The sequence below is a fragment of the Cucurbita pepo genome, chromosome 4, assembly GCF_057944985.1.
Source record: "Cucurbita pepo subsp. pepo isolate OVF chromosome 4, ASM5794498v1, whole genome shotgun sequence".
NCBI lineage: Eukaryota > Viridiplantae > Streptophyta > Magnoliopsida > Cucurbitales > Cucurbitaceae > Cucurbita > Cucurbita pepo.
In genome coordinates this window covers 2,951,289-2,975,572 of record NC_141801.1, presented here as the reverse complement: position 1 = coordinate 2,975,572, position 24,284 = coordinate 2,951,289, and the positions used below count along the sequence as shown (strand labels likewise).

The following is a 24,284-nucleotide window of genomic DNA, read 5'->3' as shown; positions in this document are numbered from 1 at the left end:
GTCACTTATAATGGGCACCTTCTTCGTGCCATCCTCTTGTTTAGCTGGTTTACGAGGTACGACCTGATGTTCGACTTAGAATTTGGTTTCGTTTTCAAAAAGTTATGCTTGATTTGAAGGATATGAGACAAAGATACCAAAGAAATACTTGCAATGGAACACAATTCTTTATATTTGAGGTATGCCTTCTGTTATCAGTTTGATAAAATATGAGAGGATTATTCCAATGATGAGGGCTTCATTAGGGTTTTTGATGAACATCATCAGATTCTTATTGTGTTTAAGTTTTCTTTTAGGATTAAACTACAGCAAAAGAAATAATGATATCAAAAGTAATCTGTTGGATCAGTATCGGTATGGCAACTCTAGAGGGGTGAATAGGGCTTTACGATAAAAGTATTTAAGCGTGATTAATTTTTCTAATTATTAAATTTGCAAATAGTTCAAGTCAAAACAATAATAACTAGTTAGAAAATATGAAAAATAATAGAAATGGATGAGTAACCAATATACGACGATCGAGATGACTGCTCCTCCTTCCTTCGTGGATGGTTCGTTTTCCCCCATTTCTTTAATATCTTTATGGTTATTACTCTTTGAATCTATCAACACCATTTTTTTTTTATTGTTTGATTGATTGATTTCCATCATTTTAATTTAGCTGCCACATCATCACACCGTGCCTTAGTGTAGCTCTAATTTGAATGATTGAAAAGTAGTTGAAATCGTGATTCCACCTAAATACTAATGTTAATACTTAAAAATAGGTTTGTTACCATCAAAATCTCAATCAATTAATTAATTAAAATTAAATTAAGGGCCACAATACCTCCTTGATAACAACATTGCTCACTTTCATCTATACTAACACATAACATCAAGAAAGATTTGTTAATGCACGGTCCTACATTTTTTACAGCGGAGCGTCCTGAGCGTGCTCACGACCAGCCTTAAGGGGAATAAAGCCCCATATATATTTTTCGCCTCTGCTTTGTGGCTTCATCGAACCTTAGGTGAGGTTTGTCTTCGCCAATCGAACTTCGCTTATGCAGAATCCAAGCTTGTTCAACCACACACGCCGCCTGCACGTGCATGTTAAATCGTCTGCGATGCATCCGACTTGCCTCTACACTAGACCAAGTCATTCGGCTCGACCTTGCCTCTGCTCTCGAAGTCTCTCAATGCAACGTCGTATCTCATCTTATCATCTCGATCCTCGTCAACATGGTCCATATGTCTTGACACCATCCCGAATCTTGTGATATTGTCGGCCATCACCCGTATAAAAAGAATTGTGCACAAGATAATGAAAATTGTTTAATTGTGCACAAGATAATGAAAATTGTTTAAGCTGTAAATTTTTTCAATCCAAACAATCTAAAAAAAAATAATATTAGTTTATAAAATATTTATTTATTTATTTTCAGCTATTTTATTAAAATATAAAATTCAATTTTGATATATATTTTAAAAAATTAACTTAAACAATTATTTAAAAAAAAGTTAAATTTAAATTTAAATTCAATTAGATAGAGATTTAATTTTTTTTTTTTTAAATAAAGTTAAATTTGATTAAATTGATTTAATTTATATTAAAAAAGAAAGTGTTTTGCAAAATAAAATGTATAAACTATAAATTAAAAAGGAGGAGAACAATTTTAGGGTCTCTTCGGTTTACTAGAGACGTCGGTTTCTTTCAGCTTTGGCATTCCAATCGGAGCGACGACGAAGACGGAGGAGAGGTACGACTCGCATCAGTTCTTCTCCGCCATCCCTATCACCGCCGATTCCTTCATCCAGATTCTCCTCAATTACGACTCCTCAATCTGGATTCGAACTCCGGCAGCAGCAGCGATTCTTGGTAATATACATCTCTACTCTCCAGTATGGTCCTCTTTTTTGCGTCTAATTAGGGTTTCAATTGCCCTTTATGCTACTCCTGTCTCTGTAGTAGGGTTTTCGCTGCTTTTCATGCAGCCTCTTTGTGGATATTTCCGTCCGTCTGCTTCCTGAATCGAGCGTCCGGTTTGACCTTTTTTATTCGTTGAATTGTTGGTTCTTCTTGTTTTGTTGCTATGTGATTTATGGAAATCGAAGAAGAAGTTGTGGCTTCCTTAAATCCAGTTTCTGGATGTTTATTGATTGTTTGTTGTTAAGATTATGTTAGTACTAAGGGAAGTAATTTGTTTACAGAGTGGAAGATTTGTTCTTGTTGATACACGATGCCTCGGGATTTATCTCGATCTCGATCACCTTCGTATAGGCGGAGGCATTCACCATCCCCCTTAGGGCATAGGTATTCCAGGAGAAGTCGAAGAGACAGAAGTCGTTCACCGTATTCATCTTATAGCAGGTGATCCCGTTTATGTTCTTAGTTTTATTTACTTTCGTTTAATCGCGTGAATAATCGGTAACAATTTATGAAAAGAACAACGACACCATGTCTTCTGATGCGATTTGGATTTCACTGACATCGGAGTTTCTGCATGAATCTTGCCCCTTTTGCTGAAAATTTCCCCCCTGTTTTTCTGTCTAATATGAAGGCTATTCAGTGTTGCCCTAAATTTACCTTTTCTCTTGGACTTGTTCTGTGATGAGGTAAGAGGACTTTGATTACACTAATTGAAGGCTCGTTTATGGTATATTCTGATTATTAGAATACTGACAGGAAACAGTATTAGTATCTTTGTTGCTGTGCTTATTGGGTTTTCGTGTTTATTTTATTGTTTACTTACAAAAACTGATCTTTATATATAAATAGTCGAAGTTAGGTTTGGATATCTTTTTTGCTTCATTCTCATTTAAAAAGAACAGCTAGGCTTTCTTGACGTTCTCTTTCAGATTGAGTCATATCTTCCAGATCTTCTCGACCTCTTTTATTGTTTATGTGCTCATGATTGGTAGGCTGTACTTGTGATTTGCTACTTTGAATTTCACATAAAATTTCTGATTATTGTGGCATAATCGTCAAGTATCTCTGGATGGTATTTAATCTTTGAGAAACATTTGTGGCATAATCGTTTGTTGAAAACAGTGAGTGAGGGAGAAAATTTAAGTCTTTGGGGAAAAACTCTAAAATATGGTGTAAAGCAAACAGAATAGACATGAACTTGGTAACATAATTGAGAAATAAGTCAGTTCTTCCTATCACATGGGAAGTGACCAGGTTATGGGTGCTGATGGGTGTCCTGTCATTGCTCGATTGTGACTTTGCTTCTTCATGTGATGTGATAAAAGATGGAGCTCACAAAGGTTTATTCTTAACAATGTATGAGGTAACTGTACTGTGCTAAGTGGTAGGCTAGCTTGATACTTACCTCTGTATAATATTATAATAAAGTCTTTTTATCTCTAGCTCAATAATTCCTATTCATTATACAGAAGAAAAAGCCGCTCAATTTCCCCAAGACGCCATAGATGTTCACGAACACCAAGACGCCATAGAAGTCGTTCTCCAACTTCAAGGAGTTACAGGAGGCAAAGACGACGGAGTTCCTCATCATCTCTGCATCCTAGATCTTCTGGATCTAGCCCTGGATCCATTGAGCAGAAAAGTACCAGCGAAAAATTCAGAAAGGAAGAGGAAGAGAGAAAACGGTAGTTAACTGTCTCACTGATTTATGTTCTTTTTTCTGCCTCTAAATTTTCCTTGGTTTAATCTGCAGGATCATATAATATACTGTTGTTAAATTTTATCATTTATTGTATTCGGTAGATCGTTTAAGTTTTTTGTGGGCATTAACCTAATCTATTGCCATGAAAAATGATGGCATTACAAAATCCCACGTTAGAATGGTTAAGTGAGTAATGTCCTGAGTATCAGTGGTGTCTGTAACAAATATCCAAAATAATGATTACTCTTTAGCTAGAAAATGATCTGAAAGCAGTTGGAACGACAACCTAGTTGTTTACATGGTCTTATCTTTATTTTTTTCATCAAAATTTTAAACCTTTTACCTTCTTGACTGGAGGGTTGGTCGTGTCCCATTTGTTTCGTTTCTTATTTCTCGTGTTAGATGTAGTGCAATTCTTTTTGTTCTATTTCCAGACACCTCATATGTCCGGTGATACTTTTTGTTGCTGGTTCTTTTGTGAGGTCAATAACAAGCAATGGTCCGTCTCCTGCTGTGTGGAAGTTATTCTATCTCTGACTTTGACCTCCCTTCTAGTATTCTTCGTACTTTAATAACTGGTTGATTTATATTCGTGTTAATTTTTTAGACTTCCAGTTTTCAGTAGTTCTCTCTATGGCTGTTTCCTGCTTGCAAATAATTTATCCAGTCTGGCTTCTCCAACTGGTAGGCTGTTCTGCTTAACTGTCGGCCTTTATCATGCTGACTCAATATGAATTATATGTACGGTCCGGCACTTGTGATTTGTGAAGTTAAACTTTCAGGATGACAGTATTTTCTGACTAACTTGAGTTTGATAATTCTCTAGGAACCTCAGAAACATGAAATCCCCACTGTTTTAGTTCAAGGGAGTCGTAGTTTTGACTTTTTCCTTAACCACAAAAATGGAAGGAACTTTTGCCATTTCGATGTTCTAGAGCTACATTGATAATTCTCTAGGAACAAAAAAGAAAAAAAAAAAAAAAAACTAATATATTCCCCATTCAAAGAATGCTCTAGTATAAGAATTTGAGTTTTTCTAGTGATCAGTTTTAAAACTGCGACAGGTTACTTGACATTCTTCTCCACAGGCTTTTCTGAAGGAAGATACTGCTATAGACTTGTTATATTTGATGATCAATTTGGTGCATCGTTAATATGCTGTTCACCAGTTTTGTAACTCTTTTTGTATGGATCAGGATTGAATTAGAGGTATGCCCTAAAAGGATAAGCATGTTTTAGTGCTCTTATCGTCATGGAGGTTAGTTTGTTAATTTATTATAATGCTTATATAAACCCGGAGAGGAAAAAACAGTGGACCAACGAGGCATGATAAGTATGTTGTCTTTTAATCTTTTGATTGAATTGGAGGATGCTTCAGGTGTGTTGCATTTACAAAGTATATAAGCCATGGTTAGCTGTTTTCTCAAATATTCATTCTTCTCTCAGGCGACAAAAGGTGACAGAGGCTAAATTTCTTGAAAAAGAGACAACAAAAAGATTGGAAGAAGCCATTCGTAAGAAAGTCGAAGCAAGCCTGAACGACGATGACGTTAAGGTGGAAATTAACAGGAAGATGGAGGAGGGACGGAGAAGGCTTAACGAAGAAGTGGCAGCTCAACTTGAGAAGGAAAAGGAAGCTGCCCTTATCGAGGCCCAACGGAAAGAGGTACATTTATTTCTCATGCATGCAATATACATACATCTTGATTTCATTGGTTCGGTTCGATTTGGTTCGGGTAGATGTCTAAGAAGTAGTAATTGGTTTTGTAGGAAGAAGCTAGAAAAGAGAAGGAAGAAGTAGAAAGGATGGTGGAGGAGAGGCGGAGGAGAGTAGAAGAGGCTCAGAGAAGTGAGGCTTTAGAGAGACAACAGAGGGAGGAGGAGAGATATAGGGAACTTGAAGAGCTACAAAGGAAGAAAGAAGAAGCCATTAAGAGGAAAAAACAGGAAGAAGATGAACAGCGACTTAACCAGATGAAGCTTTTGGGTAAAAACAAATCACGCCCCAAATTGTCATTTGCCATTGGCTCTAAATAATAAATATTGTCCAAAATGAAGAAAAAAAGTAAATGTTTAGTTTTCTTTTAAGTCGTGAATTTGACTCGATTGTTCTCACGTTCTCACACTTCGTGTAATTCGTGTAATTTGGGATGACATTTTTTTTATTCCTTCCTCTCTTGATGAAAGTGCTTACGTATATGCTTGGATGTTGTGTCTATGGTAGTGTTCATCTTTGGATTGTGAGCTCGTTACGAGCGAGCCTTAGTTATTGTTCCTTAACTAACTAAAAAAGTTCGAACATAGGACCTCTTATTCTGATTTTATGTTCAATCACGTACCCGAATTTTGAGATGAATCCATGCTTAAGGGGTATTCTCGTGCCTCATCTATGTTATTTGATACGAGCAATTTGTACAATTTTACACATTACCTCACAAGTATAAATTAATAAATTAATAATTGACGTAACTGATATCATCTATGATCAATTTGTGAATATTTGTGAAATATTAGTATTTTTTTTTCTAAAGATTTATATTTCATGATATAGTTTTATAAAAAATTGTTGTATATAATACTTTTACTCATGTTTTGTACGGTATGAATGATTTAGATTCATGTTTCATATGAATAATTAAAATTTTTCTTTCGGTGACCGTGTTTAATTATATGTATATAAAACTATAGACTTTAATAATAATCATGGTATTTTTGGTATCTTTAGACTATATTATAGATCAAATGGGACATAAAATAATATACATTATGAATTTTCTGAAAGTATAAAAATTAAAACGATAAGACATTAAAAATGTAAACACCAAAATAGATATAGAACTTGATTTTTTACCTTGGAATATAATTATGATCGAGTTATTTGAATAGACTAAAACTTAAAATTCTAATTATTTTTTATATCTCTTTTTATTTTTTAATTCATCTCTTATTTAGTGATATAAATTTGAAAGATTATAATATTTTAACTCGTTGGAATATGCCAAATGGGAAAATATTTTAAATTTTAATATAAGTTTTTAAAATTTAATTCAAGTAAACACAAGAGAAAAAAAAAACAATACGTGGCATACGACTTTTGGTTCTTTTGCCTTTTTTTTTTTCTAAATCTTAATAATTCTTTTCTCAACCGAATTAGAAAAATCCAATCAAATCAAATCGAATTAAATTATCAACTTATTTAATCGGTATTCAATTAAATAAATAAAAATTTAAGATTTTTTGTACATTGAGTTAAATTAAACCAATTCAAGTTTATTATTAATTAAAAAATTTATATACAATATTTTTTATAATTGTTTTTTTAATTATTTATTCTCGCATTACTATTAAAAGTAAAATATATATTAAAATTAAATTATCATTTTAATTGAATGCTTAAAAAAAGTAAATAAATAGATATTTTACATTTTTATTTTAAAAAATTTGAATAAATGATTCTAATTACTATTAAAATTACTATTCAAATAATTCAAATAATTAAATTCAGTTAAAAAAAATGTCTCCCAAGAATATCAATTTTTAAAAAAAAATTAAAAAATTAAATTGTTAGTGAAACAATTAAAAACGTCAAAAAATATATATATAATAATAATTGCATGTATTTTTTTAATTTTTTATTCTTATGAATGGGTATATTTTTAATGCTAAAATAGTCACGTTATTTCAAAAAATAAAGAAGACTTTTGAATTAAAACCTAATAAAGTTAAAAATATTTTAACCACCAAATTTATCATATTTAAGGAATAAGATATATATATTTTTTTAATTTCATTATATAAATTCAAAATTTTCAAATTTACCAGATTTTGCAATTTATTTCGATCTTTTCCTAGGAGTAGAAATTCAGACATACAAAAATAAAAGAAATATGAATTCTTTTTAATACACTTCAGGAATCAATAAAACATAAGAAATATTTCAATCCAAATAACAAGGATTTGATTTATAATTTCCCCTTATTTCAGATTCCAGTTTTGTTCTTGGATGAAATTCAATTATCCATTTTCTAGAATTTTATTAACTTTTCCAATTCAAAATCAGGTCAGCCATGAACACCTCCTTCTCTAGCAATTTCATCTTCATCCACAAATTCCATAGCAATTTCATCTTTATCACTACGAGGAAAAGAAGAGAAGGAAAAAGGAAAGGAAAGACAAAGACCTAGTCCTCTTTGGACTGTGGGAGCAGAATTGAAACCGTCAAATGGAAGAAAAAAAAAAAAAAAAAAAAAGGCATAAAGCGAGGAAGCTACTTGAATCGAACGTAGTGATAAAGAACGATGATGCAAAGGCTGATTTTAGAAATCAAATTCAAGCATTCGATCAAATCTCACTTCGCAAAAGCGTATTCATCTTTATTTAACCTCCTTGTTCAAGAACTAACAACTAATTGTTCCTTTCCTCTTAAGAAACTAGACTTGGAGAAAGGATCAGAAAACACTCGAAATACACGAAAGTATCGTTCACACACTTATTATATTCCACATCTTCCAGTGAACCAGCAACGAAAAGCAAAATAGATCAGACGATGAGCGAGAACATCCGTTAAGTTGCACGCAAAGAAAGCCGAAAAGTACTATAAACGATTTATAACTTTACATACACATCTATGCACAGAGATAACACAGGCAGTTAGGATTCGATTCAGGAAAATTAGCGAACAAAAAGTTAGAGAGCATACATACGCGATTTCCGCATCGCGATTCCTCCTCCATTTACTTCACAAAAATCACAGGCTTCGTCAATTTGTAAATCTCGTAAACCGAACGCGACCGTCGCTTCCTCCGCCTCCGATTCACGCCGTCTCCGATTTCTTCGTAGATGTCTTCTATCAGAGTGGTTGTAGTTCCGCGGCGGCCGTTGTTTCTTCCATCGTCTTCCATTTCATCGGCGTTGGAGTTGGAGGCGGAGGCGAGGGATTTGTCGTCGCTGCAACTGGTAGAGGAGGCGGTGAGTTCGTCATGGTAATCGGAGTCTTCGCTGAGATGAATAAGCTGTATGGCGACGTCGATTTCAGAATCGGAGAAGATGGAGGTCTGGAATCTTCGATTCCTGCTGGTGGAAACTGATTTCGCCATTAGAGAGTACGTCCGTTGAAAGCTAGACGAAGGGTAAGTTATCGACGGACGCAACACATACGATTGCTTACACATTACATATATATATATATATATATGAATAAGTCGGTCGGTTGTTTTTCTTTTTCTTTTCTTAATTAATTAATCAATTAATTGTTTATTATTTATCTTAAATTATAATCTAATTAAGTTATAATGTGATAGATTATTAATTATTTATTTTAAACGTGTTTATACAATTAAATTGAGTTGAACCGAACCAAATTTATTATTAATTTAAAAAAATAATTTTTTTTTGCTCGTAATAATTCTCCAACAATTTTTAACTATTTGAAAGATAATTTTTTAAAATATATACTTACGTACAAATTCTAATTATATTTAAAAATAAATAAATATTTATTCGTTAACATTTTACTTTTTATAAAATAAAAAATTTAAATATATGATCCAAACAACCCGATCCAATACAATCTAGAAATATTATAAGCTGTTAGATTGGGTTTAAAAATATATTTCAACTCAATCACGAGCATCCCTGATTTATTCGAAGTTTAACTCGTTCTAATTCTATTTTATTATTTTATTTATTTAAATGAACAAATGACTATAACTAGCTTAAGATTAATATTGAGTTGCATATTATCACCGTGTAAAATATATTATTCTCAACTAACGAATATATAAAAAAAGATTAAATATTTTTTAGTCGAGTTTTTACAAGTGTGTCACAATATTATTTATATACTTAATCTAATGTAATGACCCAGATCCACCGCTAGCTATGCTTTGGGCTTTCCCTCAAGGCTTTAAAACGTGTATGCTAGAGTAAGGTTTCCACACCCTTATAAAGGGTGGTTTGTTCTCTTCCCCAATCAATGTGGGACATCACAATCCACCTCCCTTTGGGGCCCAGTGTACTCGCTGGCACTCTTTCCTTCATCCAATCGATGTGGGACCGCCCCCAAATCCACTCCCCTTTGGGGCCCAGCGTCCTTACTGTTCTTACTGGCACACCGCCTCGTGTCTACTGCCCTTCGGGGAACAGCGAGAAGGTTGACACATCGTCTAGTGTCTGGCTCTGATATCATGTAGTCCTAAATAGCCATGTAAAGGTAGCGCCTCATCGAGAGATACCGGTCATATCAGCTTGGCCTAAGGAACCTCTAGGTGTCTAATGAAAGGACGATGAACAGGTGAAACCCAAGGGACAAGCTCCAAGGGACTAACATTAGAACCAGATGTCCTAGAATCGAATTAAGAGATCGTGGGAACCTGTTAAATTAAGATGCGGAGAGAGCCTACAAGTAGATTGTGAACCAGATCTTCTAAGAAGAGAGCTTACAAGTACATCTAACCTTATCCATATACTATGGATACTTTAAATTATTATTATTAAACATAATTTTGAAATCACGATTATAGGAATAACATAGTAATTTTTATACCATAATAAAATAATCAAAATTATTATATATTTTTTTTTAACAATAAACCCATATAAATTAATGGAATTAAATTATTAAAAAAATGAACAAAAAGTCCCATATAGTATAGAAAATTAAGGATATATATAATAACATAATATATAAAATAATTAAAATAAAACAATAATTAAGGATTAATAAATAAAAATGAAAAAGAGGATAAAAAGGCGCTGAAGACATGGGAGTACGAACTTGGAACGGCAGCGACGCAACTACCTTCGTTCTTGATTCTTGAAGCTCTCATCAATGGCGTTTCAACTCCGAATCAAGATCGGACTCCATGGCTATGTTGCTCTCCTCATGCTTTCGTTTTTCTTCAACAAAAACTCCATTGTCACCTCCATTCCAACGCAAGAACTCGATGCAATGCTCTCCATTGTCAGAGCACGAGGCTACAACCTCTTCTCCAACGCCATAACCACTTCCGACCTCCAACTTGACCTCCTCTCCGCCGCCGACAACGCCTCCTTTACCCTCTTCGCTCCCACCGACTCTTCTCTCTTTGCCCTAGCTATGACTCAGTCCGCCTCCGTTTACACCGCCACTCTCCGCTACCACGGCCTCCCTCGCCGACTCTCTGTTTCGGATCTCAACAGCTTGCCATCTCAGGTAGCGATTCCGACTCTTCTTCGCTCGCAGTACGTTTCTGTTACTCGCTGCCACCGCGGATCTCGCTCTGACGCCATTTCCGTTAACGGCATCAATGTCGTTCTGCCTGGACTGTATTACGGTCGTCACGTTGTGGTCCATGGCTTGGGAGGTATTCTCAGTCTCCATTCGCAGAACGGATATACGTACGGTTCTCCTCCTCCTCTTTCGCGGTTTCGCCCTAGCGGTCCAAGGAGCTTTCCGCCTCAAATCGATCTAGGTTTCAACGACAACAGAGATTTCACAGTTTCGCCTGCTGATCGCTCAATCGACCAGTCGCCAGTTTCACCGCCAATTAGTCCGAGTAGTTCTTCAAACAAAACTGTAGATCTTCCTTTCAATCGCGTATTTCTTGGTCCTTCGTCAGAGCAATCGAATTTCCCGGTCGAATCGCCAGCGATTTCTTCGCCATCAGTTAGTCCTGGATATCCGCCGACGATTTCAAGTGATTTAACTCCAACGATGCAAAATGAGAACACGGTGACACCGACACCGACGCCGTTGATCAGCGGCGAGGAAGCCAGCGATTCAGGGAGGATGATGAAGTCGGAAGACGATATGACGGGAAGAACAGTGGAGGAGTACGAGCCATTGGATTGGATGAGTTTAGGATTCGGCGAAAGAAACTCAGACGATATTGATGTTGAAGACAGTCATCCTCGTCCGAATGAGGCGCGGCGTCTTTGAATTCATTGACATGGAATGAAATCTCTCTGTTGTTCGCGCAGATATCAGATTGCAAACGGTACTGATTTTTTTTTCTTCTTGATTCTTCCATTTGCAGCTTCCAATGGCAAATGAATTCGGTTTTTGATCTGCGTTCGCATGGATTTTGTGTTCATTCTTTGTTTGAGTTGAGCTGCGTTCTGACTACTAAGAGATCTTTTTTTCTGAGAAATTTCAGTTCATAATTTCATAGCATTAAAATATGATTAAATTCACAGCTAAAATGGTCAAGCAAAATGATTTAAAAGATATATTTTTTATTTAATATATAAGGCAAGAACGTGCGTTGTTCTCCTCCCCAACCAACGCCAAGGTGGGAACATTACAATCCACTCTTTCTTTCCTCCAATCGATGTGGGACCGCCTCCAAATTCACCCTCTTTGGGGGTCAACGTTCTTACTGGCACATCGTCTCGTGTCTATCCCCTTCAGGAAACAGCGAGAAGGCTGGCACATCGTCCGGTGTCTGGCTCTGATACCATTTGTAACGACCCAAATCCACTGCTAACACATCTTGTCTTCTTTGGGCTTTCCCTTTCGGGCTTCCCTCAAGATTTTAAAAAGCGTCTACTAGGTTAAGGTTTCCACACTCTTGTAAAATGTGGTTTGTTGTCCTCCCCACCCAAAGTGGACATCACAGTATCCATTTACGTAAAAAAAAATAGACGTGAGCTAAAATAAAAATTATAGAATAATAGAGGATTTTTTTCACTTTTTGCTTGGTAATTTTATAAATCGAAAATTGAATTTCAAAAGTCAATTTTTTACTTTTATACCCGAAACTTTCATTGAAAGAGTCACATCTATATTAATTACAATTATCGGACTCAATTGACCCTTAATCTAAAAAATTCTCGTCCCATTAACATATGGTAAAATAGAAATTTATTGATAACGTAAAGATCAAAAGATGGTTGGAATAGTAAATCTCTCGAGGCTTGTTTTCCGCAGTCTACCTGGTTAGAAATTTATTGATAACGTAAAGATCATAGCTTGGACGTTGTTTGCCCCTACGTCCCTTTGCCAGAGAAGAAGATTGAATATGTGAGTCCATTCATTAGCAGCTTTACCTATTTACCTTATTTATTAACCTAAGTCTCGTAAACTATGCTTCAACTACGATGACGTTGGTATACTTTTAGCTCCCGAAAATTGGTACCCTAAGCCATTCTCGAAATGGACTTGATGGTCGGATCGAAATTTCCGAGACCTGAAGAAAAAAAAAATCATTTATAGCCGCTTTTATAGATATAATAATTAGATTCCATTTATATCTCCATGTAATTATTATTCAAATTATGCTTAATCTCACTAATTTTTTTTTTTTTTTGTTATTACATATGGTATTTTTTTTAAGTATTAATAAGTAAATTATTAAATTAATAAAAAAAAAATAATATTTTTTTATATATATTTATTTATTTATTAATTTAAGAATTATATATTGTGGAAGGAAGGAAGGAAGGAGCAGAGTATAGTTGGCAGCAGGAGACGAGAAAGGCGACCAGAGAGGAAACATGGATTTTGCTCGTCTCACTGAGGCCTTGGATTCCAAATCTTACGAAAAGATCGCTGATATTTGTGATGAACTCATGCTTCAGGCCAGATAATTTTCTTCTTTTTTTCTCTTTAAGTTTCACTTTGTTTGTTCCTCGATTCTCCGAAACCCTGGCTTGATTTATCCACTGGGATTTGTTTAAATTAACAGGCTGCAGCTGAAGGCATTGCCTATCAGGATGAATGGCCTTACACAATCCATTTTCTTGGCTACCTTTATGTTGATGATATGTAAGATCGTTTTCCATGATTCCTATTCATTTCACTTCAAATCGTGAACAAATTTTTAGAATAGTAGAATACTTCTTGGCTGAATCTTTTGTGGATCTTGTATTTTGAAGCGCCATTTTAATTCTTGGGTTAGTTGATTTTACTCTCCTGAAGGAATTTTAACGATTAGGGCACCAAACTAGAAAATTGTGTTAGATAATGTTATCATTGATTGTACTTGGTTTTCAGTTTCCTTGGGAGTGTTCTTGAGGAAATATGAATTATTTCTTGGCTCTATAATGTTACTTCGGAGTAATTTGTTTTTAAATACACTGCCAGGGCTTACCGCTCAATTTTTGTTTCAGATATCTTTTGTTCATTCATTTTCCAACCTTTGTTCTTTCATTAAATTTTTTCGTAATTAGGTTAATATCATAACACTTGGTTGAAGTTGAGTTTCCTTATCTGAATTTGTGGATTATTGGCTGACTGTTAACTGTTAAGTGGTTTCTTGCAGCAATAGTGCTCGATTTCTCTGGAAAGCAATACCTTCCACTATAAAAGAGAACCGACCAGAACTGGTTGCAGTTTGGAAAATTGGCCAAAAGCTATGGATTCGGGACCATGGGGGCGTTTATGAGGCTATTGATGGATTTGATTGGTGTCAAGAGGTTCGAGGCCTATTAGCAGCATTTTCAGGCAAGTCGCTTTAATTTTTTCCTTTTCGAAGGCAACGAAATATTTCATTGGTGATATGAAAGTAGGTAGTAAATTCACATTAATTCCATTCCGAAATCCGACAAACTCCGAGTGCCCCCCGAAAGAGATATAAAATGCTACTGCCCATACAAATGATATGATAACACACACATAACTTCTTGACAGGATTGAGAAGAAGCCATTTCAGAAAATGATGGGGAATATTAAAGAAACCCAAAGGATTTGACAACCTTTCAAAGAATCTTTAGGTGAAAAAAACCATTCCATAAATAGCCTCCATCATCTGCAAAAGAACCCAGAAACTGTGAAAATAAAATTACTTTCCCATTGAATATTTGGGAAAGTTTTCATGAAATTAGGTTTGAGTATAGTTTCAATTTGGTCCTCATGGTTTTAGAAGTTTCAATGTAGTTTCTGTAGTTTGGGCTTAGTTTCAATTTGGTCTCTATAGTTTTAAAAGCTTTAGTTTGGCCTTTGTGTTTTGGACTTAGTTTCAATTTTTCTATAGTTTTAAAAGTTTCCATTTGGTCCCTCTGACTTGGGCTTGGTTTCAATTTGGTCTCTATAGGTTAAATAAACAAACTTCACATGTCGTCCCAGAATTTGTGTTTTACCCACAAAAAAATTTACTTATTTCCTCACATTTCTTACTTAGCCTTAAACTCTAATACAATCAACCTACACAACTAAAATAGAAAATATTATCATATTGCCATGTAAAAAAATTGAGAGTAATGATAAAGATAATTTGTGAGGTTTGACTGAGTCAGGAGGGACCAAATTGAAACTTTTAAAACGACAGGACCAAATTTAAACTAAGTTCAAACCATTTGGATTAAATTGGAATATCCCTATAGGGTGAGAGTAAGGTTGCCTGTTGTCTAGCTCCTGATACTTTATCTAAAAACGAGGAAGCATGATTGAACCTTGGAATGACATAAGGTGAATGTGAATCTAATTATAAAATATAAGAAGTTGAAATGTGAGCAGTTTGTTAGACACAAAAGCAACAAGTTTGTCCTCAACTTGTTTGAATTAAAAATTAATAAATTATAATTGATTTGCCGTATTTTGATGGGATGGTTACAACCGCATACTACTTATTAAGCCCTTGTTGTCACTGTCTAAAGGCAAGGCTCCTACACTCCACAACGTCATGAACTTCATTGGTACCGATCCAAACCTTAAGGGAGAAACCGTCTGTTTTAACAATGCCAAATTCCTCAGTTCCTATCCCAAACCTTAAGAGTTTTTGGGATTGAAAACTCTTGTTTTAACTTCAATGCTAGTAACTTGTTTGATGTGTCTGTGTTAAACTTCAAATGCCAAATCTCATGAAAGAAAAAAGAGGATAAAAGAAGAAAAAAGGGGGAAAAAGGAAATATAACGAGAAAAAAAAAAACCTGTATCAGGCTGTTCAGACGAGGGTGGTTAATTTGAAGCTACCAGACATGTTTTCTTGTTAGTACTGTTGTCTGAAACAGGTAAAAATGAATTCCCCAGCCCCAGCCTCCAACACAAACTTGCTTTTTTGGGGGGTCTTTGTTTGGTTGGGTCCTTTTTGCTCTTTGGTTGCTTTGGACGTGTTTTTAGTTTGGCCGAGTGTTTTGTTCTTTTCACTCCCTATGGGAGTTTGTATCCTTGAACTTTTATAACTTTTGATCGTTTGAACAAAGAGTTATTTCTTGTTAAGAAAAAGGAAAAATTAACATCAAGAAACTTTAAAAAAATATGATATGAATATTAAACATCAATATAAGCTTTGTTTTCATGCTGCAGATCTTTACAGAAAAAGAATGTTTCAGTTGCTGGTGTCTGCTTATTCTACGATAAGTATCCATGATACAGCTCACTTCTTGGGAATGAATGAGGAAGAAGCCAAAAATTGTAAGCCTCTTTTGCTAGTTACTTCTTGTCTCTTATTTGAATTTCAGCATCTATGAGTAATGAGTAAGAATTTTGAGGGGAGAGGTTCCCACTTGGTTAAGGATTAGGAATTGGGAGCTTGAGATTCTGTCATGAGGCTTTCTTGATGAAATTGTTGTGGTATAGAGTGATTATCTGTAGACTTGACCCTCACCCTTTTGAGTGGAAAGCTATTTCTCCTCAATTTCCTTCTTTCTCTCAAATTTATCAATTTCTCTATTAGGACTGCTTGAGAATTTATTTTTGGTTGGACCATTGTGTGGGTGATGAGTCTTTCTGTGTTTCATTTTCATACCATCTTTTGAACAAGAGGTTGCATCTGGTGGCTTCAGTGTTGCCTTCCTCAAACGCTACTTCTTCAATTTCCTTATGTCTTCATCGTCCTGTCTGATAGAGGGCCGCTTGATGTGGTGGACCTTCTTTCTCTTTTTCGAGACGAGAAAATCTGACGGCGAAAGGATGTTAGGATTTATACCCTTGATCTTGTGAAAAAACACCTCCACTGATTAAAGAGGGCAGATAAACTATAATTACCAAAAGGAGGATACAATTTGCACCAAGTTTTAGCTAAAAGAGACGCGGATTCCAAAAGAAAAAACAAACATGACAAAGCCAAAGGATCTTTTGTCCTTTTTGAATGGATGACCCAAAAATAATAGAGAGATGAGGGAAAGGATATCACTTGGTCTTGAGAATTCCCCTTCAAAGCTGCCTTGTAAATCACTCAAAATCTTTGAAACGAAGGCGCGGCTACTAAAAATCCATGGAAAGGGCATAGGACAGAAGCTGGGAATCTTCTTTGGCAGCTCCAAAGGTTGTTAATGTATAGACCATACATGATGATATAGAGCTGAATTGTGCTTGATTCACTGGGGGAGAGGACCTTTGGATGTTATTAAATGCATTAAAATGCCTCTGGAACCAGAGTCGCATACCTATGAAGCTGAAAGTCTAAATTAGGATGTTACGATCGTGAACAGTAGAGAAACACCACTACTGCTCCACCACAACGGATGAATGCCTCAATACATGGTCCAAGGTGTTAACCCCCAAGCAAGAGTTGCCAACCAAAGAAGAGTTTGATCCTCTTTGGAATTTTGACCTTCCATGGAAGAGGGTAGAAAGACCCCAGAGTAGAAGAGATCACAAAAAAGACAAGGCCTACAAGAAAACCCTCTACCTCTAGAAGGATGTGGAAATTTTAGACAGTAATATCCATCCGGGCCTTCTCATCAATGGACTCCCGACGTATACTGAGGAGTGCGGTTCGTTCAATAGATTTTTCAAAACTTCATGGAGATGCAAGAAGAGAAATACTATCTCCACTTAGACCAAGACATAACTTTGGGAACAGAATCAGAAACAACGAATCTCTTTATGATAAACAAATTCATTCTGGCCTTTCGTGCTTAAATTACCTCTATCTCGTAGGTCTGTTCTTTTTTGCAAAATGCCTTCTGTATTTGGAGATAATAATTGCTATATTATTTTGATGACAATAATGTTAGTTGAAGTAGGCTGGTTTTCAGATGGCTATATTATTTAGACCTTAAGTTTACAAACAAGACGCCCTGTTTGTACTTGCAGATGTAACACCGCAAGGATGGATTGTTGATGTTGCTTCTCAAATGTTCACTGTGAAGAAACAACAAATTGTGACAGAGCAGAAGTTAGATTCCAGCAAATTGCAGCGCTTGACCGAATACGTTTTCCATCTCGAACATTGAGCATAAATGCTTTTAGTTCTCAGTTCGTTCGTTCCATGTCGTTTAGAACGAACCGTGCTTTGAAATACTTGGGATATCAACTGTGAACTGCTCTCCTATATTTCTTAGAGATTTTTACTTTTGTATAGCTTTAAAAACCTTAGCAAAGATTTTACTCATTTGAAAAAGGCTTACATTGATTCATACTCCTAGAAACTCTTATGCTCGTAAATGAATTCCATTTAAATCATTGATGGTTTCCATGAATTTTGATGCTTATTCTATTTTAGTTTTTAGAAAAGGGTTTGTGTGGGGCATCGACGTCGAGAATCGAAGGATGCCCCGTTTTATTTAAACGATCTTTTAAGCTAATTTGATTTCCTTTTCGAGTTTGAGTTGGCTTATGAATCTATCTAAATTGGTTTAGGTTCAAAATTTTCTTGTTAATTTTAAATATACATTTATGATATAATTATACATTTGATAGGCAGGTTTGATCTCGACTTACTCAATTAAGGTAATTAGTCTTTGTTCTATTAGATTGCATTTTTTTTTCATTCAAATGAGAGAGTTTTAGAGCTAATTTGGGTTGTTGGGATTTTTTTTTTTTCAAGTCAATAATTTCTTAGTTAAATTTGAACGGTTTTTTGAGTAAGGAAATTATTTCGGTTTTACTTTCTTTCTGTCTATCTACCAGATAAGGTAAGTGTTAATAACGGAAAAATTTGTTTGAAGGATAAGAATGTGGTCTGCAATCCAAGAAAAACTTAAACTTGCACGCGTGATACTTGTTGCGCAGAGAAATTAGTAAGAATGGACCAGATTCATCTGGATTGAGGACACGTTAAGCGCATGCTCTGTATGAGACCGAGTAAGTAACTTAGCTTTCAATCCAAGTTACCTTTCTATTACCAAAATCATATGGATTGAGGACACGTTAAGCTCATGCTCCGTATGAGACCGAGTAAGGAACTTAGCTTTCAATCCAAGTTACCTTTCTATTATCAGAATCATCTGGATTGAGGACACGTTAAGCGCATGCTCCGTATGAGACCGAGTAAGGAACTTAGCTTTCAATCCAAGTTACTTTCTCTCCTATTTAGTGCCTTGATTTCCTCGGTTTGATTTATTCCGTGTCAGATTTTTTACCTTATTTGGTACTTACTTAATTTTTTTTAGTCTTTTATGCTTGATTCATGTAATCAAATTTCCCGCTAACATTATCTCCCGCTCATTAATTGAAATTCTCTCTCGCTCTTTGATTGAAATTCATGGTTTGACTTTAACCTCACATAGTAACTACCAAGGTAATCCTCGAATTATCTCCAGAATTACCATTAGACCCAAAAAAAATGATTTCGATCTCTCTTGTATATAAACAAGTTCGACAATAAACGAGCTAGAAAAACATATATAGTTGATAGAGCAAAGGACTAAAAACTTTGGTGTCACCGATTCAAATCTATTACTGAAAATAAGGATAATTTTATTTTTGAAAATTCAAGAGTATTATTATTATTATTATTTAAATTATTAATTTATTAAAAGAAAAATATAAAAATTTTAATATAGTAAAATTTGGGAGGTTGATTCATGGAAGTGGAGGGAAGATCCGCAACCACTTGCGTGCAGTTCATAATTGTATGTGTCTGGTCGTCATCTCTCCCTTTCCACTTTCAGAAAACAACCAATTTTTGCTCTGTTCTTCTCACAATCTTAGCTTTTATGAAATTCACAATCCCATAATTAATATTATTACTTCATCTTCTGTTTGTTAGCGACTCAGATTCATATTTCCTTCCATTTCTTCCCACTTTTCACCTAAAATTTTGTTAATTTTTGACTTTGTGAGGAAGAAAGAGAACGGGAGAAGCAGGCGAAGCCCTAGAATTTCGGCATGGCTTCGTCGAATGTGGAGATTGCGTCCACGTCGAAGAACAATCCGGATCTGCCGCGTGAGTCCTCTGTTTGTTCTATTTCCACAATTATCGCTGATCTACAGCATAGTGATTCCTCCAGGAATTTGGTTTCCATGAGCATGGATGACCTGCTTAAGAACATTTATTCCGATGCTCAAACTCACAATCAACCGCAGCCGGAGAATCCCATTATGCCTGCCTCGATCCCCACCCAACACACCTTTCCTTTGCCCAAGGATTTGAGCACCAGGTCTGTTGAGGAGGTCTGGAAGGAGATCGTTGCTGGGGGTGGTGATCAGAGGCGGGACCCTGCTACGGATCACGAAATAACCCTTGAAGATTTTCTATCTAAGGCTGGGGCTGTTCATCAGGAGGATGTTAGGAGGGTCCCTGTAATCTCCGAAGCTGGGGGTTATGGTGTCGACTCGACCCTTAATAATCAGTTTCAGATTCCGCCGCAGCAGCAGTTGGAAGGTGCGCCGGTTGGGTACGCTAGTGGAATCGATGGGAGAATGGTTGGAGTTGGAAGAGGGAAGAGAAGGGCTGTTGAGGAACCAGTTGACAAAGCCACACAGCAGAAACAGAGACGGATGATCAAGAACAGGGAATCCGCTGCCCGCTCCAGGGAACGCAAGCAGGTGAGGGATTTGTTCTTAATGTCAGAAATCATGCGTTATTTTATCGTAATCTTCTTGTTTCAATGCATCACTTGTTCATGTGCGGCTGATAAACTTGAGAGTTCTATTATTTTGGCTGTCTTGGAAGCTGAGTTCTTGAACTTCATTCCTACGAGGTTTAATTTTGTGCGTTTATGTTTAGGCATATACGCTAGAGCTAGAGTCTCTCGTGACCCAACTGGAGGAGGAAAATGCACGGCTATTGAGAGAAGAGGTACCTCTGACTAAAATTCCTGTTGTTCTGTTCTTCTGATGGATATTTTGGTAGTTGTTTTTCATATTGAATCAAGTATAGTATCACTGCATTCATCGCCCCCGTCCCTTTCGTGCTCCCACCAACATAATACCTATCGACACGATAACCAGTTGGATTGCATGTTCTAATGTCAGTTTGTGCCACTCAAGGAGATGACTCTCAAGTGATGCATGTAACCTTTTCTTAAACCAGTATTATTCTGTTCGTTCTGTTTTAGTTTCTTTTCGAAACTTATGGTTGAAAGACGAGGGAAAAACTAGACTGACCCTGTTGAACCTGAAGGGGGAGAGGATCCTGATCTTGGCTGTTCTTTTCCTGAAAGGCTGTGGAGGTTTCAGAACGTAAGGGGTTATTTCTAGTTTGAGTCATTGTTAGGGTAACTGGAGGTGTACCCCAGCCATTTCTTCAGGGTTCTACACGTTTGTTAAGATGCCTGAATTGGCTAGAACATGGTGAGTATAAGAGTAGAATTGGCTAGAACATGGTGAGTATAAGAGTAGAATTGGCTAGAACATGGTGAGTATAAGAGTATTTCTCCAAGTATTGTCGGTATAAGAAAGTTGCATCTAAGAAGTTTGAGCTGGACTTGAACAAAAAACATGGCCTCCGGCCGTTCTGTGACTGAGATGTTGATGGTATCACTAGTTTCATTGTCAGAGTTTATGGCTCATTGGAGTTCGGCATGCCCCCGTCTCCTTTCTCAAGAGTCCAAGAACCTGAGGATCTGACCCTCCTGAACATTTGCTTCTGTTTCCTCTTCATTCTCCCTGAGATTGTAACAGGCGGTGATTCTTCTACTCGAAAGAAATACGAGGAAGTTCCCATTAACTGTGATCTACAATAATACTTTTGGTACATCATGGTCAACAATTAATTCAGTAAAACTAATCACCATTCACAAATTATTAGTTTCCTTTATTCTGCTAACCTCACCTTCTATACATACTTCTCTATAGCTAGTAACATTATATGCACTATTAATGCCATAAAAAACGCCATTCCATGGTCATCACTTCTGGAACTAGGTCACAATATGCCGATGAGTTCTGCTCATTTTACTAGTATGTTCTTGACTTGTTTGATGACTTTGGCCCGCTGCATGCTGGATTCATCTTAGGATTTCTGTATGTATCGAGTCTAAATCATCATCCATTCAGAAGTTCTGAGGAATCAAATTCTAAATGCAGGCTGAGCACATCAAGGAACGGTCTAAGCAGGTATGTACTTCTTGTTCGACATGATTTTTCTTCTTTTCTGTAGTCGACCAATTTGTCTTAATTTATATATTATCAGTAAAATTTTCATTTGAAAGCCCGTTGAAACATTGAGCATGAAAGAGACGTTTTTTAAAAAGTACCTATAATCTTTTTGAGCTCATATATATTTTTTTTAAAAAGTACTTCTTTAATATAAAAAATGGTTTCTGTGCACTTGGATTTTGTTATTTCATTTATTCTGGAGTTATTAAGCCTTGTGACAACCTAATTGCATCTTTTCTTCATGGAATAGAACCAAATCCTAGAGCTTTTAATTAATTCGTTCAAAAAACAACCTAAACATTTCTAGGTAAGAGGTCTGAAAAGATGATTAAATGTCGTACTGGTGCTTCGGTGATCTTCGCATTAATCTCTCTGAGTATATAATGTATGCATAAAATCCAGAGTAATATATTTATCAGTAAAAGGTAAAATTCACAGTAATGTATTCATTAACCAAATGTGAACACAGTAAGGAATAAAGATGAAAAAATAAGGTGACCAAAAAGAATCCTGAAGCAATGAAGCCGACAAGAAAAAAAACTTTTGGAAATCATCAAAGAAATCCCATCCCAATAATTGCTTTTATATTCTTATTATGGAAGGCAAGCAATTAGAAACATGCATTAACCTATGTTGTGTGGTTTACGGTATTGAATGGATAACTGTTCATTAGGAATTAAAATTAGCAATTAGTTCTTATTTTATTTGGATTGAAAACACCCGACCAGTTTTTTTAAGGTATCATCATTTAGTTCAGATAGTAATGTATAATTCTTTCATCTTTGCATCACAATTGATTCCTAGAATTTGAATTCAGCGGGGTTTGGGGAAAGTTATTGATTGTGCCAGTCTCTTTGAATAATTTCTCCGCTTCATTTGGAGTAACCTCACTTGGTACATATAAACTTGGCATGTTCTTACGTCTTAGTTTATATTTGTAAGCATTTGAACGTTTTCCTGTCTGTGAGGGTTTTTATAGTCATTTATTGTTCGAACTGTCTTTTTCCATCTCGACTTGATTATTTCATAGTATTGCGCTAAAGTTTCTGATTTTCTGATTTTTTTTAACAAACACATTCTTTAGAAAGAACATTATGCCCATTTCATGTTTCCTTGAACCATCTGAAATTTGTCCATTGAACTCTAAATATGACCTGCCTCTAATTACATTTCAGTTACATGTATTGGCTGTGTGTTCTACGTTCACCGAAACACAACAAAATTCCGAGTTTTTTGCTTGATTTCTTTGAGTGCAATTTGTTATTTCACACAAGTTATTGAGCTTTATGGTGATTGACATTCGAATCGAATGATGCAATTAGATATAATTTGCTTGATCAAAACTCGAGTAGCATTCAATAGTTGTTTTGTTTGATTACCTTTTACCCCTTTGAAATGGATTGATTTGATGCTCTTTACTGGTGATAGTATTAGTAACGAACTGGTATCTTTATTGAAGCTCAAGGAGAAACTCATTCCGATCAGCGAGAAGCGGAGGCCACCACAGCGCATTCTTACAAGAGCAAATTCTTTTTAGTGGTAGCGGGTATGCTCTGAATCTGTGGAGGGATGGAATGAGCGTTTTAATTTACAGTTGTTAATCATACAAAACTGGGTTGTGTGTCTGCCAATGAAAAGGGGTATATAACCAAGTTAGTCATGTCATAGAGATAGATATTTGGGGAATAAAACACAAAACCGTCCAAGTAAATACAAAAAAGAAAAAAAAAAAGAGTAGTTTGACGATGCGCCCTGTTTGAACTTATCGTTTATATAATCTTATGAAACTGTTGAATCTGATGTCGAAAAGAGGTGGTCGATACCGACGATTTGGATGGTTGCTGGTTGTGATTAGATTATACATGTGTATTGCGTCTGTTTTATTATATCAATCAGGTGGTGAAGAAAAGAGAGAAGATAAGTAGATAAAAGAAGTCATATTGCGTTTATGGCTTTGATTTTCGTTTTGTTGCTGATGTAGGGAATGGGATGGTTGTGGTTAATCTGAATTTGTTTGTATGAATGTATGATGAAGGTTTAGTGCATCCAAAGAGCTTTCCATATTTGCTCTATTTGTGAATGCTTTACCAAATCCATTGCCTTATTGCTTGAAATGATGATGATGATGATCAAGTTGTTCTTTTTGGGCTTAATATGCTATTTTGATCTTTAAGTTTTGTTTGGTTTCCATTGTTTTAGAAGATTTAGTTTTGTTTCTGTTTCTTTTACTGGAAAAAATGGAACTGAATGATAGAATGATGATGTGAAAGTTGGAGTGTCTTTCAAGCGAGTTCGTTTTATTTGTGTTTTTTTTAGGTAAGGTCGAAAGACTCGCTTGTTTTATTGAAATTCAAAATATAGCATTGCTTGGCGAATCGAAGTTTTCTCAATTTTAAGTTGTCGAGCTTCGTCCCCAAAATTTTTATTCAATAGGGCGAGAGAGCTTTTGCTTACTTGCTTAACCGTGCGGAAGGTGTATCTTT

The 24,284-nt window shown here is 35.7% G+C and overlaps 4 protein-coding genes across 11 annotated transcripts; all 4 read left to right on the top strand.

The window, feature by feature from the left end:
- Positions 1–1,650: 1,650 nt before the first annotated feature.
- On the top strand, positions 1,651–5,779 carry LOC111792618 (uncharacterized). 5 transcript variants are annotated; one of them, XM_023674139.2, is made up of 7 exons: positions 1,651–1,861; positions 1,952–2,025; positions 2,194–2,353; positions 3,167–3,268; positions 3,382–3,597; positions 5,061–5,280; positions 5,385–5,779. In XM_023674139.2, the coding sequence occupies exons 3-7, from the start codon at positions 2,223–2,225 to the stop codon at positions 5,649–5,651; spliced, it is 936 nt and encodes a 311-aa protein (XP_023529907.2). In that variant the 5' UTR covers positions 1,651–1,861; positions 1,952–2,025; positions 2,194–2,222; the 3' UTR covers positions 5,652–5,779. The 5 variants fall into 5 exon arrangements, with proteins under 5 accessions (XP_023529907.2, XP_023529906.2, XP_023529908.2 ...); XM_023674138.2 differs by lacking the exon at positions 1,952–2,025 and having other exon boundaries at positions 1,652–1,861; XM_023674140.2 differs by lacking the exons at positions 1,952–2,025; positions 3,167–3,268 and having other exon boundaries at positions 1,653–1,861.
- Positions 5,780–10,347: 4,568 nt separating this feature from the next.
- On the top strand, positions 10,348–11,726 carry LOC111793551 (uncharacterized). The gene has a single exon (XM_023675481.2). It carries the CDS (start codon positions 10,444–10,446, stop codon positions 11,530–11,532), a length of 1,089 nt encoding a protein of 362 aa, XP_023531249.1. The 5' UTR covers positions 10,348–10,443; the 3' UTR covers positions 11,533–11,726.
- A 1,290-nt stretch (positions 11,727–13,016) lies between these two features.
- LOC111793552 (COP9 signalosome complex subunit 8) lies at positions 13,017–17,940 on the top strand. 2 transcript variants are annotated; one of them, XM_023675482.2, is made up of 5 exons: positions 13,017–13,172; positions 13,280–13,359; positions 13,856–14,037; positions 15,838–15,945; positions 17,572–17,940. In XM_023675482.2, exons 1-5 carry the CDS (start codon positions 13,089–13,091, stop codon positions 17,709–17,711), a joined length of 594 nt encoding a protein of 197 aa, XP_023531250.1. In that variant the 5' UTR covers positions 13,017–13,088; the 3' UTR covers positions 17,712–17,940. The 2 variants fall into 2 exon arrangements, with proteins under 2 accessions (XP_023531250.1, XP_086979729.1); XM_087123603.1 differs by having other exon boundaries at positions 13,843–14,037.
- Positions 17,941–19,296: 1,356 nt separating this feature from the next.
- Positions 19,297–23,601, top strand: LOC111793553 (G-box-binding factor 4). 3 transcript variants are annotated; one of them, XR_002814946.2, is made up of 4 exons: positions 19,297–20,247; positions 20,429–20,500; positions 21,700–21,759; positions 23,261–23,601. XR_002814946.2 is itself a non-coding variant. In XM_023675483.2 (4 exons), the coding sequence occupies exons 1-4, from the start codon at positions 19,588–19,590 to the stop codon at positions 23,336–23,338; spliced, it is 840 nt and encodes a 279-aa protein (XP_023531251.1). In that variant the 5' UTR covers positions 19,299–19,587; the 3' UTR covers positions 23,339–23,601. The 3 variants fall into 3 exon arrangements, 1 of the variants encoding a protein (XP_023531251.1); XR_002814945.2 differs by having other exon boundaries at positions 21,660–21,759; XM_023675483.2 differs by having other exon boundaries at positions 19,299–20,247; positions 21,730–21,759.
- The last annotated feature ends 683 nt before the right edge of the window (positions 23,602–24,284 follow it).

Coding starts and splice junctions, on each gene's coding strand:
- LOC111792618 (XM_023674139.2), top strand. CDS start 2,223: ATGCCTCGGGATTTATCTCGATCTCGATCACCTTCGTATAGGCGGAGG. Junction 3,269..3,381: donor AAAGGTTTATTCTTAACAAT/GTATGAGGTAAC, acceptor TTCATTATACAG/AAGAAAAAGCCGCTCAATTT. Junction 3,598..5,060: donor GAAGAGGAAGAGAGAAAACG/GTAGTTAACTGT, acceptor TTCTTCTCTCAG/GCGACAAAAGGTGACAGAGG.
- LOC111793551 (XM_023675481.2), top strand. CDS start 10,444: ATGGCGTTTCAACTCCGAATCAAGATCGGACTCCATGGCTATGTTGCT.
- LOC111793552 (XM_023675482.2), top strand. CDS start 13,089: ATGGATTTTGCTCGTCTCACTGAGGCCTTGGATTCCAAATCTTACGAA. Junction 13,173..13,279: donor GTGATGAACTCATGCTTCAG/GCCAGATAATTT, acceptor TTAAATTAACAG/GCTGCAGCTGAAGGCATTGC. Junction 15,946..17,571: donor TGAGGAAGAAGCCAAAAATT/GTAAGCCTCTTT, acceptor TTGTACTTGCAG/ATGTAACACCGCAAGGATGG.
- LOC111793553 (XM_023675483.2), top strand. CDS start 19,588: ATGGCTTCGTCGAATGTGGAGATTGCGTCCACGTCGAAGAACAATCCG. Junction 20,248..20,428: donor GCTCCAGGGAACGCAAGCAG/GTGAGGGATTTG, acceptor GTTTATGTTTAG/GCATATACGCTAGAGCTAGA. Junction 20,501..21,729: donor CACGGCTATTGAGAGAAGAG/GTACCTCTGACT, acceptor TTCTAAATGCAG/GCTGAGCACATCAAGGAACG.